This window comes from Elgaria multicarinata, chromosome 8 (genome assembly GCF_023053635.1).
Source record: "Elgaria multicarinata webbii isolate HBS135686 ecotype San Diego chromosome 8, rElgMul1.1.pri, whole genome shotgun sequence".
Taxonomy (NCBI): Eukaryota; Metazoa; Chordata; class Lepidosauria; order Squamata; family Anguidae; genus Elgaria; species Elgaria multicarinata.
Genome location: NC_086178.1, coordinates 48,484,655 through 48,497,370, shown reverse-complemented (window position 1 = coordinate 48,497,370; position 12,716 = coordinate 48,484,655). Strand labels below are relative to the sequence as shown.

The 12,716-nt window shown below is 41.9% G+C and overlaps 1 protein-coding gene across 1 annotated transcript in view; it reads left to right on the top strand.

Annotated features, from left to right (window-relative positions):
- RAB6B (RAB6B, member RAS oncogene family) overlaps positions 1-12,716 on the top strand; it is a 69,742-nt gene that overhangs the window by 32,237 nt on the left and 24,789 nt on the right. The window contains exon 2 of the mRNA XM_063132301.1: positions 5,763-5,821. Coding sequence (XP_062988371.1) covers positions 5,763-5,821 — 59 coding nt within the window. The remainder of the gene's footprint in view (positions 1-5,762; positions 5,822-12,716) is intronic.

Sequence of the window (12,716 nt, the reverse complement as noted above, 5' to 3'; positions counted from 1 at the left end):
CAGGAAATTGTGCTACCCGTCCCTTTGCAGCCAACCCGGAAAGGGGGTGTTCCTGGGTCGGTGAGGGAAGAGATTGGGAACACGGGAAAATGAGGTATCCCCAGCCATCCCCCTGCCCCATCCCAAAGGCTCTGTTAGCCGGGCAAAATTGATGGGCTAGCTGGGACTTCCTCCCAATACCACAGTGGTTTTGCAGCTGCATGGGGAGAGGATGCAACTGCTATTTCCTTTCTTTCTTTCTTTTTGAAAGAAAATGCATATTAATTGCATTAATGGAATTGATGTCTCATCTAGTTAGGACCTTAGTTGCTGCATCATCTCAAAGATCCAGGAGTGAATTATGCTGAAAATAGAATGCTAATTAAGCTCAATGTCTGGTTGTTTAAACAGCACTGGTCTGACATTTTTGCTCTGCATCTTCTGCATCTGTGCCACCAAAAAAAATAAGGGAATCCCTTTTGCTGAGAGAACAGAAATAAGGGAGGGTATCCCTTGCTATTGCTAGCAAGGGAAACACTTCTCTTATCTTTCAGTTCCAGGCTTGTGTGTTTGTGTGTGCACATATGTGTATACGCACATGTGTCACCCCTGGCACTGCCTAATGCGGCCCTCTTCTCAATAGCTGAGCATACCAAAAGAACAGTTCCCAATTACAGATTGAAGTGTCACAGATAGTTTCTGCTGTTCTCATTACACAATATAGATAAGAGGTAAGCGACATGGTGCCCATGGACACCAATGCACCCCTGGACACTTTTCTTTTCCTGGTACCCATCACAGTGCCCTACCCCTCTCACTTTAAAAAAAAATGATACATTTTCTTATTGGCAGCTGGGATTGCTGTCAAATAGGTGCTGAAAATTGCGGGTTCAAAGGAGTTGCTTGGTGTGTTGGGCCGCAGACCCCACCTCTGCCTTGTACTCAGTCTTTTGGACATGTTACTTGTCCTTGCCATACCTCCCTTGGGAGCCATTTTGTGGTGGTGCCCAGGACATTTTCTCAAATTGCCAAACATGCCTACACCCAACAAGGTTGCCTACCCCTGATAATAGGCTGTGCATTAGTGTCATTCTATCACACTATGAAGTTGACTTGTAGCACATTTATCAAAAAGGCTGGCTGCTAAAGATTGCCCAAAAAAGGAAAGGGAAAAAAATGCTGCTGTGCAGAAAACTGAGAAAAGGCCACATGCTTTTTTTTTTTTTTTTTTTTACTGCCTTGTATATCTCAGCAACCATTTAGGATTCTGCACCAGCCACATGTCCTCTGCTTAGCTGGCTGGAGCTTCTCTATAAATATCCATGGGTTGATTTGGTTCCTTTGTTTGCCTTTTTTCAAAATGGGCAACCTCTGATGAGTATGCATGAGGAGCCAGGGCCATTGTAGCTTCCCATGCAAAGTCATGGTCCCTTCACATCCACGTATGCCTACAGACTACAAAGAGCTTGTGCACACACAAACTATGCAGAAGAAAATGGGGAGCAAATGTATTTTTTTAATAAGAGAATAAATGAAAATAAACAATGCAGACTGTCAATAGTGAGATTCTGTGAGATTCCGCTAACTTGGACCCGGGTGTCGACTTTGGCTGCCTTTTGTAGAGGTGACTCAAACCCAACTGCATGTTGCTTTGAAGTTGCAGCTAGCATGATGTCTTTCTTTCTTGCTGTAAAATAAGCGCAGGGGACCCACTCTGGATGAACAGATCACTTTTTGGCAATGACTTTTAAAAATTATTTACCTGCTTCATGGAAATTAACAAATGGTCAGTGTAAATGCACCCTTTTGACAGCTAAAACTGATATTACAACATTGGAAGGATAAATGCTCACCTCCTGTAGTGCAATGGATTGGGGACCTTACAACACTTTCAACATTTCAACGGGAAGCATCTTCAAATGGATACTTGTTTGGATATTAGAGCCACTTTTGTTGACACCTATGTATAATTGCTAGAAAGTTGTGTGCATGTCATACAAATCCATGTACAGATAATAAAAAGGGGGATAATTCAGGTGTCTGTGGGCACCACATTGGAGACCCCTTTGCGGGCACCATTGGAGGTTCCCACTGGTACCATGGCACTTCATCAGATGCATGAAGTGTTTTGTTGAATTGTGTGTGTGTGTGTGTGTTCACTCCCCACCCCAACTATGTTTGTGTGCATATATACTTGTAACTCAACATAACACTTTCTACATCTGATGACGTGGACTGAAGCCCATGAAAGCTCATGCCATAATAAATATGTGCGTTTTACAGGTGGTACAAGATTCCTGGATAAATGTAGTAGTATTTCCCAAGAGATGTTATTTGTGTCTCTTCCTTCAACTGGGATTCGCAATGGTATGTGTGTGTCTGTATGTGTGTGTGGCGGTGGATGAATGAGAAAATTCTAAACGAAGACTCTCACACTCCTTCTGGTGCAAGCTGAGCACCAGGGTACTCATTAAACCTAAAGGCAGACCCCATCTTTTTAGAAGGCACAACACAGAGGGAATTATCATACTTAATTAATGTTCCTGATGGATGGCACTGTAAAGTTTCTTAATTAAAAAATGTGCCCCCAGGGGAGATTGTCTTAAACTGAAGTTTGGTTGAAATGTTTCTACTTTTTTCTTTTTAATTCTGCACTTATCATAATCTGGAAATCTGTTGTTGTTGTGGATATGGAGATCTGTTTTCTGTAGAGACATTGAGATAATGGAAGTGTAACAAGAGAAAAGGGGGTCCCATTTGTCAAAGCATCTGTTCTCAAGAGTTCTCATTGTTTGGGTTTATCTCCTGAATCGCCTTGCTTCAATCCACTCTCTCTTGAAAGATTAAAAATTCCATAAGTTTTATAAGGGGCGATGATGACAATTCAGCACCTGAAGCTGTGCAAGTGATCCTCCGGTGGTCTTGCTAGTCCAGGTTCCCATGCATGTTGTTCACCATATCCATGGCCAGTCATGTCCACCTTGACAACAAAGTCACTCATATTGGTGGGGGTGGGGTGGGGTGGGGTTTAGGTGAGACTCCTTTTCCCATAAAGCTACCATTCTCTGGCCATGTGTTTGGCAGGGAACAATGTGTGAGAAGCAGCCTACTACTTCAGGGAAGGTGTGGATCAGGACAAGAGGTGTTGCTAGAGGGCTCCCAGTCCCAAATCTATTTCCCAGTGTCCCAGATCTATTCTCCAGAGCCATGAGTCTCCGTTAATGGAATTCTTTCTTGGCTTAATTGCCATGCAGGGAGCAATTTTCAAGGCAGATTGCAGCTGGGGAGGGAAGGGTTAACCCTCTCCACATGTTGGAAAAGTGGAAGCTGGTGTCTCCACTGTCAGTAAGGTAGTGAATCCACTCTGGGTTTCAGTCAGTACTAATTGGAGTACTTTTAGAGCTATTCAAGGTGGTTTTGACTGAAACCAGGAGCAGATGCACTGCCCCACTGACATCGGAGCCACCATGCTCCACTGTGCTGGAACATTCCCCCCTCTCTTTTTTATCCTCTCTTTTCTCCTATGGGGCTGTTGCATATCCTGAAAGAAAGAAAAAAATCTAATGTGCAGGCTGATAACTCAAATTCTATGCCAGATAAATCTGAATTCTATGACCTGTGTAAACAACACAGATTAAACATATGCAAGTGTGCTTTGTTTGCTTAAATTTGTTTCTGCCAGTCATGAGGAAGGGCAAAGAGTTATTCACACTTTCACATTTATCTTTTCAGCTTCAGAGGCTAGAAATTTGGTTGAGAGACAATGAATTGCTTGGACCAGTCAGGGAGTCCACAGCTAAATGGGCTTTTAAATCCTTGTTTTCCCAGGCCACCACTCTATCCGCTGGGCTATGCTGCCTTTTCCTCCTTGCATAGATGAGAGCACTGAAGCACACTGGAGGCATTGACTTGATTAAAGCGGCAGAAAGCGCCGTTTTGAACCCTGCTAGTTATGCCCAACTTTGCCTAGCACAGCACAGCACATTCAGACATAACACCAAACTTTGGCCATAGCTAGACCTAAGGTTTATCGCAGGATTGTCCTGGGTTCAAACCTGTTCATCTAAGTGCCACACAGGGCATCCAGCGCTCAGGCAGAGACGAACCCAGGATGATCCTGGGATAAACCTTAGGTCTAGCTACGGCCTTGGTCTGTTCCTGGTTTGTAATCCTGGATTGCAGACAAACTGTGGCTTGAGCAAGCTGTAGTTATGTGTTTGCACATGACAGCAAACTATGGTTTGCCAAGAAACCAACAATCCCTTTGAATAGTGCATTAGGAGTGGAGGGAAAAGGAAAGGGAGGAGGGAGTGCAGAAGTCTGATGCCGGCCTCCCTTTGCTCCTGAATTCAGCTAATGTAACGTCTGAATTGGTTGCTGTGTTTGAAACCAATGATGTGTCTGGAATGGTTGTCATGTGAGCTGCTTATTCATCTACACCTATTTGGTTGGAGCCTTGTTGATATGGGGGGGGGAACATCTCAGTGCAGCCAATGTCAGCAGTGCTTTGTTCTTCTGCTTGTCATGTGGCTCTGCTTGGGTTATTAGAGTAATAAATATAGTTTCTTCCAACATTTAACATAATGGAGAAATGTTATTATTATTATTATTTATTTATATAGCACCATCAATGTACATGGTGCTGTACAGAGTAAAACAGTAAATAGCAAGACCCTGCCGCATAGGCTTACATTCTTTTCCTAAATATAAAGACGCAATCTTGCACCCACACTTTGAAGATACTGAAAACCATAACTGATGAGTTGATTATGCTGCTTCTGATTAAACATTTCTTGTATTCAGAGACAGAGAGATTCTGGGACTGCTCTAATCTGTAGCAACAAAAACCTCTTCTAATGCCGTTTCTACACCAGCCCAGAAATCTGGCTGGTCACGGCTGAGTCCCTGTGCATTCAAATGACTCCCAGGGACTCCCAGGAGGAAGGAGGGATGAGAATGAGTTTTACCAGGGATAAGTACTCCCTGGGAAACCCCTGATTCTTCCCACGGTCTCGGGATCATCCTGAGACCGCAGGAGGTGTGGCTGCCCATCCCAGCTTCTTTCCTCCTCCCCGTGAGTAGTGGGGATCAGTAGAGGGAAGGAACCAGGCTGGGGAGCAATCGGGGGTGAGCAGGGTCGGGGCTTTTTTAAAAAGGCAACAACTTACTTTTAGTTGGAGCGCACATGCGCTCATCTCCTTTAAAAAAATATACATGGCAGGCATGACACCCTCCTTCCTCCCAGGATGTTGTGCCCGCATGTGGACTAAGGGGAGGATCTCCTGACCAAGATCTTGCGAGATCCCCCTCCCTCCCTCTACACCGATATGGTGTAGAAAGGGCCTAGGAATCATTTCCGTTAAACAGAAGCTAGTTATAAGTCATAAAGTAGGAATGACCCAAAATTTAGTGGTGGTGATGTTGTATAGTGCTTAAAATTGCCTACCGTAATTTCTTCTGTCTGGTCTTCCATTGTCTTGCCTTTGAACACTCCCATCCATGCAGCACTCTGTTACCTAATTTACCTCCCTCGTACACGTGTGTGTGTGTGTGTGTGTGTGTGTGTGCGTGCGTGCATGTATGCATCCCGAGGCTGCTGTTCACAAAAGTCTTTAAAGAAAGTGACAGTGCATTCATGCATCTCCAGTGTTACATCTACATTGGCCCTGAGATTGCCTGAAAGAATGTCTACCTTGCAGCTCAATGAGGGATCCAGGCTTATTAGTGGTCTCGGAATCCATGATTTTCATGTAATCTCTGGCTTTTGTTGTTTTCCTTTCCAGTTGGGAAGACATCCTTGATCACAAGGTTCATGTATGACAGTTTTGACAACACGTACCAGGTGAGTTTCTTTGCCTTTGATGGGTTTGGATGCGTGATGCATGCTAAGATGAAAGAACTTTCATTTTTCAATTTTGTTTGGTAGCAATGTTGCAGTAAATAAATATTTATCCCAAATGAATATTGGGAAGAGAATTTAAATTTCTCCTTGGCCACCTGCCTCTATCAGTACAGCTGTGCTTTCTTCTGCCAGTTTCACTTGGCACTTCACTACAGAGTTTACGAAGCTGAGCTGCAGACTTCCCCAATCTGGTGCCCTCCAGATGTGTTGGACTACAACTCCCAGAATCCCCTAGCCAGTTGTTGTGTGAATGTCCTGCATGTGGGCTTCCCAGGAGGCATCTGATTAGACCAGTGTATGAACAGAGTGCTGGACCTGTTGGACTTTGGTCTGATCCAGCATGGCTTTTCTTAGGTTCCTATATCCTTGCTACCCAGCATAACCCACTACAGACTTCTTATTAGTTATGAACATTCCCTTTCTTCAGGGAATCTTGAGAGTTGTAGTTTTAGGGGTGGGAGTAGAGATGTGGTCCAGGAAAAAACAGGAATTTGGGGGGGGGAACATTTTTTTCTGGTGGGGTGTGTGTTTCCAAGCAGCATTTTTGTTTTTTTCTGAAAAAAATGGACAGCTTTGGATTATGATACAATTTCTTTTAGAATTTAACACAAAGTATGCATTGTTATCCAGCCTTTACTCTCGCCAAAATGATTTATAAAAACTGTAATAATATTTTTTATAGAATGACTAGAGATGCAAAATTTCTGGGGGGGAAATGAAGCTGCTCTCTGTAAGATTTCCAGCATCATTATTACTTTCATTCCTTATTAAAATTATTGATCTAATATATATTTTACTGATTTATATTTATGCTCAATTTCCCAACATGTAAGTAGAGTCACCATTATGCATTCTTGACAGTAAATTAGTATTCTTGACAGTTTGGACTTTGTTCTATAGAGTCCTGTGTTTTTGATGCTGTAGTTCTAATCTATTCAGACAATATTTAAAAATTTACTAATGGAGTTTACTTTTAAAAGTCTTAAAAATCATAATTTCGTGAACAAGCTAAGATAATACTTAAATAACTTTAGAAACAGAACAGCTGCTTTATGTAGCTAAATAAAGCATCCCTCCCCAATTTGGAGCCCTCCAGATGTTTTGGACTACAGTGCCCAGCATTCCTGATCATTGAGGGTGAAGGGACCTGAAGTCCAATATATCTGGAGGACATCAGGTTAGGGAAGGCTGTCTTAAAGCAACAAAGTGAGTTTAGAAATGTAAAGAGAGCTTAAAGTAATAAGTATTGCATATTTTTCCATTTTTATCAAATGTTTTGTTATTTCCAGGGTAAAAGCAAGTTTTTCCGTGGCCTCAAAATTTCTGGAAATGTTACATCGCTAGGTAGGAGAATAGGGATCTCTAGGGCAGAATTCTTAGCACCTTACCAAACTACAATACCTCTAGAATGCCTTGGGTAGAGACATGCCAGTTCAAATTATATGAAACTGATAGATCTTTGCAGTGAGCATAGGCCTCCATTTCGGCTGATAAGGGGACTTGTATTAAATCACTGAGGACTAACAGGAGGTGAGGGTTGGTTTGCTTATCCAATCTGGGGAATTCCTCATGCAAGTAGTGCTCAGAAGAGACAACAGTAGCGCAAAAATTAAAGAGGAAGCGGTCTTAATGGCCCTGTCATGTCTGTTTGTGTGTCATTTTTCTTCATCCATGTGCTGGAGAGCATTTTAATTTCCCACATGGAAGGAGAGGCATTCTTGTGGCAGCCTGCATTCAGTTTACAATTTGAAACAACATGTTTCAGCCAGGATAAAAGATTACTGGCTTCAGCAATAATTTCTTCTGCCATGTTATGTTTAAAGAGCCACCTGACTCAGTCAGTGTTTCAATTTAGTGAGGTAAACAAACTCCCCTTTCACCTTTTGACAAGCAATTTAAAATGCATCACAGGAGTGATATTGCATGAGCGCACTACTAGATTGATTCTCTCATTAAACTCTGCCTTAATTTCCATGATGGTTTTTGTGGGCCCTACAAAAGCCAGACAATATCTCACTACATGGCAACAGTTTGGCATTCATTTCTATCTGCCCAGATTAGATGCCAAAGCATAACAGAAAAGGAACACACAAGGAATAATTCTTATCTATTTTGCAGCTGGACAACTTCAGATTCAATGTTCCTCTCTACAAGTAAACAGGATCCCACACATAGAAAGTTAGCATATTAGGGAAACAAGTAGAACTGCCATGAAAGCTTTCCATGTATAGGGCAGTTTTTAAAAAATCCCTCAAATACAATCTGATGTGGTCTGGTAGAATCCTGGAAGTACTATACTATGCTTCATTGTCTTCTTATATATGTGTATGTATATACACAGCTATCTCTGGGGTTAGTTCTTTGGTTGTGAGTCTCTTGTGTAGAAAGCCTCCTGCTAAGCTTTCCTCTTTCTTGGTTTTCCATGATACAGGATGAGGCCATGAGTTCAGATGTAACTCATGTTTGTCACTGGGTGTTTCATTTCTATGTATAAAACTCCTCTTGTTTTTCATCACAATCTTGCTGCCCTAACTGAGCTTTCCCCAACCTGGTGCCCTCCAGATGTGTTGGATGGCAGCTCTCATCAACTCCTCTAGCATTGTGGCTCGTGGGTTGGGGATGATGGAAGTTGTAGTTTAACACATGGAGCACACCAAGCTGGAGAAGACATACTAAACTTAAGAAAGTGATGAAATAGGAGTGAATGGTTCCTTTGGAGAGTTTAACCCTTCTCCTCACCCTGATATCACAGGGGCTGAGGGTCACTTAGTAAACCATATTAGATGGGGTATCTAATTACTCAAACACACAAAAATCGATATAGCTGCTCTTCCTGGTTAAAGTAGAGTAGGACTCATTTATGTATTGAAGGGGGACTATCTTACTGGAGTACTGGGTGAAACTCTGCCATCTTCCAGTCTGCAAACATCCATCTCCTCTAAAGGACAAGTAGAATACATTTTTTGTAGTAAATGATCAAAGAACAAAAGGCATTACTGTGGGGTGAGTTGAGATGAGCCAGAATCTCCCCCAATTAGATTACACTCGCTTACGTGACCAAAATGTTAGGTTTCTTCATCTGCGCGCGTGCACACACACACAAAACAGAACTGCAGTTAAGAAAATAAAAAGGAATAAAATGGTTCTAGTTTCATATATTAACCCTAGGTGATGTAATAGATAAGTCTTTTGTGGCTGTAGGAGACCCAAGGCAAATGTAATCATTTTTAATAAGAAAACCAAAGTCTGTCTCTGCCCTCCTGACAGAGGTTGGTGCATAGAATCCAGGAAACGTAGTGTCTGTTAACAGCAGACTGAATAAGACTTAACAAACATCTTTGTTTGAATATTTATAGGCTTAGAAATTGACACAAACTTGTTTTAGGCATGGTGTTCTGGTTTAGGATATAGAGCAGGACAAATCTGAGCCTGCCCTGCCCATTGCATAGTCAGTCTGGGGTAAAATAAAAGGCAACAGTCTTGTCCCTTAGAAATGAAGGCACATTGGCTCATTACGATATAGACTAAAAGAAGATTACAGTTAATTTCTGCATCTTGCCAATGAAGTATATGGGGCAGCAACACCACAGCATGATCAAATGGGGAGCTCTGGAGCAGCATGTATGAATATCAGGTGGTGAGCAGGGTGGGCGGGTGGGTGGTGGACACACCTTGCAGAGAATTCAACAGAACTGGCTAGACCTTAGAAATATTTACTTGCCTGCCTGTACCTCACATTAGTCATTTTATGGCACACTGATGGCCTTCAAAACAACTACTGTTACTTATTAATTCTATTCAACTTTACCAAAGTTTCCTTGCCTAGATGCCACTGATGACTGGCAAGTGGCTATTTACAAGATTGGGGTCCCCCCCCCCTCATATATATTATTGAATTTGTAATAAAAATGGGCAGTTCACGTAAGATATATCTGTGGCACTTTAAGTTACTTTGGCAGCAAGAGTTTTTTTCAATGCTTCCTTTGTTCAGAGTTGGCATAAAAGAGGAGGCACTATCCCCCAAGGAAGGAGAATGTTTCCATGCCCCAAAGCCTAACTACGGAGAAACAGCCTAAAATGTTTACTCGCCCCATGCAAGGTACTACTTATCTGTTGCCTCAGGCTAGTGCAAACCTTGATCATAATTGCTGCTGCTGTCACTTATACCAGTGCATCTCTTTTTTTTAGATATGTTTCTGAATATACACCACTGAATATACAACTGAATTCTTAACGTCTCTTTTACTTTGTAATATAGACAAATCAACCACTGAGCAAGTGGCCAAGTTTTTGAACCTGGCCATTTCTTTTAGATCTTCTATGATCGCCTGACTTTTAATAGTTAATAGTTAATGGTATGTTCAGTTTGCTTGTATGTAAAAATTTTATTTGCTGGAATGGTCTATTGACCGCAATAAACTGTTGTTGTTGCTGTTGCACCACCATAATAAAGAACTCATATGAAACAGATTGTGCTCCCTATAAGATCACACTCCCCATGCTATTCTCAAATGACATATTTATTTATTTATTTATTTGAATAGTTAAATCCTGCCTTTCTATGATTAAAAAACAAAAACAAAGCAAAACTTCAAGGTGGCTTATGATCAAAATGTAAATCACCCAAAAAATTAAAAACAAATTTCACAATAAGACAAATAGGAGTAAAAACAGCATCTTAAAAGCTGTATCAATAGCAGCAGACATTGGTGCCATGGATTGCCTGTAGGTAGGGGAGCAAGCTGCCTGGCTCTCTGCTACAGTTTTTCCCCCTTAGTGTGTCAACTCTTTGCAGCCGCTAGTAGCGGTTATTGGGATATGTTGGTTTTATATTTACAACCTTCTGATTCCTCCAGCTCCTCATCAATTAGTAAATCCATGGAAACATAACCAGGATCCATTCCAGGATCCAACATTGGTGCCATGGATTGCCTGTAGGTAGGGGAGCAAGCTGCCTGGCTCTCTGCTACAATTTTTCCCCCTTAGTGTGTCAACTCTTTGCAATCGCTAGTAGCGGTAGCTAAATCTCAGCAAGGATTTTGGGAACCGATGGCTTCAAATGTGCTGATCTCTAGAGTAAAGCGTCTCTGCTCTCTTAAAACCAAACTTCTTTCCACGTTTCTCCTCGCATCATATCTGCACTACAAAGGAATAGTAACAGGCCTGTTGTTTCCCCAAATTATCCTGTGAATTCTCTACTAGAGATCCCCAGCTCATCAGCTCAGCTCATTGAACTACAGTGTCCAGTGTTGCTAGGAAAGAGGGAATCTCCATTAAGTCAATTTATGTCCATAGTGCAGCAAACTTTAAAAGGTGTCCTCAAATCCATGCATAACAACACAAACGTTATGCCAGGTCAGACCAAAGGCCGGGCTAGTCCAGCATCCTGTTTGCATAGTGTTCAAGGAGCTGCCCCAATGAGAAACCCACAAGCAGGACATGAATGCAATAGCAGGCTTCTGCTTGTGTGCCTTGCCCCCTGGTATTCAGAGCCATTTTGCCTCAGACACTGGAGATAATATATTGCAATCATGATTGGCAGACACTGATAGCCTTATCCTACATTATTTTGTCTAACACCCTTTTAAAGCCTCCTGGAGTAGCAAATTCCAGAGTCTTAAATAAGTGCTGTGTGAAAAAACACTTCCTTTAATCTGTCTGGAATCACAGCTTCATTGGATGACCCCAGGTTTTAGTACTTTGAGAGAAAGTTAAAAAAACAAACACGTTTTCTTATCCACTTTCTCTAAATGCATAATGTTACACCTCTGTCATTCCCTGCCCCCATCACTCACCTTTTTTTTTCTGAACAAAAAAGCCTTGAATTGTAACCTTTCCTCAAAGGAGAAATTCTCACACCCCTTGTTCATTTTGTTTGTCCTTTTCTGCTTCTTTCCCAGCTCTACAATGCTCTTTTTCAGGTCATTAGAACCATACACACAATCCCAAGTGTGGCTGCATCATAGATTTTTATAACAGCTTTATATTGTCAATTTTATTGTTGCTTCCTTTTCTAATTATGTCCAAGATGGAATTTTCCTTTTTCACAGTAGCTGCACACTGACTGGGTCAGCATTTTCATCAAGCTATCCACTACAACCCCAACTCAGGTCACCACGCAACTCAGATTGTGTTGTGTTAACCCAGTCAACACGACAACCCACACTCAAGGTTGAGTATGGGTTGAACTATGGGTTGTTGTTGTACTGTGAGTTTTTGTGTTGTGAAAGCCTAGCTGTGCTACAAGCCATGGTTTGTTAACCACAAACAATTCACAATGAGAACCCATGTTTTGTTGTTGGGTTGTGAACTGTAGGTTGTTCATGGTTAACAAACCATGTTTTGTTATCGTGGCTGGGTTCACACAACACAGCAACCCATGGTTCAACAACAACCCACACTCAGCCAATACTTAACCTTGAGTGTGGGTTGCCATGTTGGGTGAATCCAGTCAAAGTCTACCAGCCTCTTGGGGATCATGGGGGCAATATAGTAATTCTCACACCACCTTTCATTGCAAAGTCAAGTCACCTGCTTGGCAGATCTCCCCCCACCCTCACTCTTTCAAAAAGTGCCTGAAAAACGTGTTCTATATGTTAGTGAACTCACTGACTTCATATTGTTGTCAAATACATAACAACGGCAGCCTCCTTGCCCTGTTTTAAAACTGAACTATTTATTCTCCTCCTCCTTGAAGGCATCACTTGGGAAAATTTCATACATGGGGCTTAAATCAACGTTTTCAAGTGAATGTCTGATACAGTTTGTGTTGATCGTATTTTAAAGTGGATATTTTATTGCATTCCTATTTTGTAAGCCACCATGGGAAGATAAA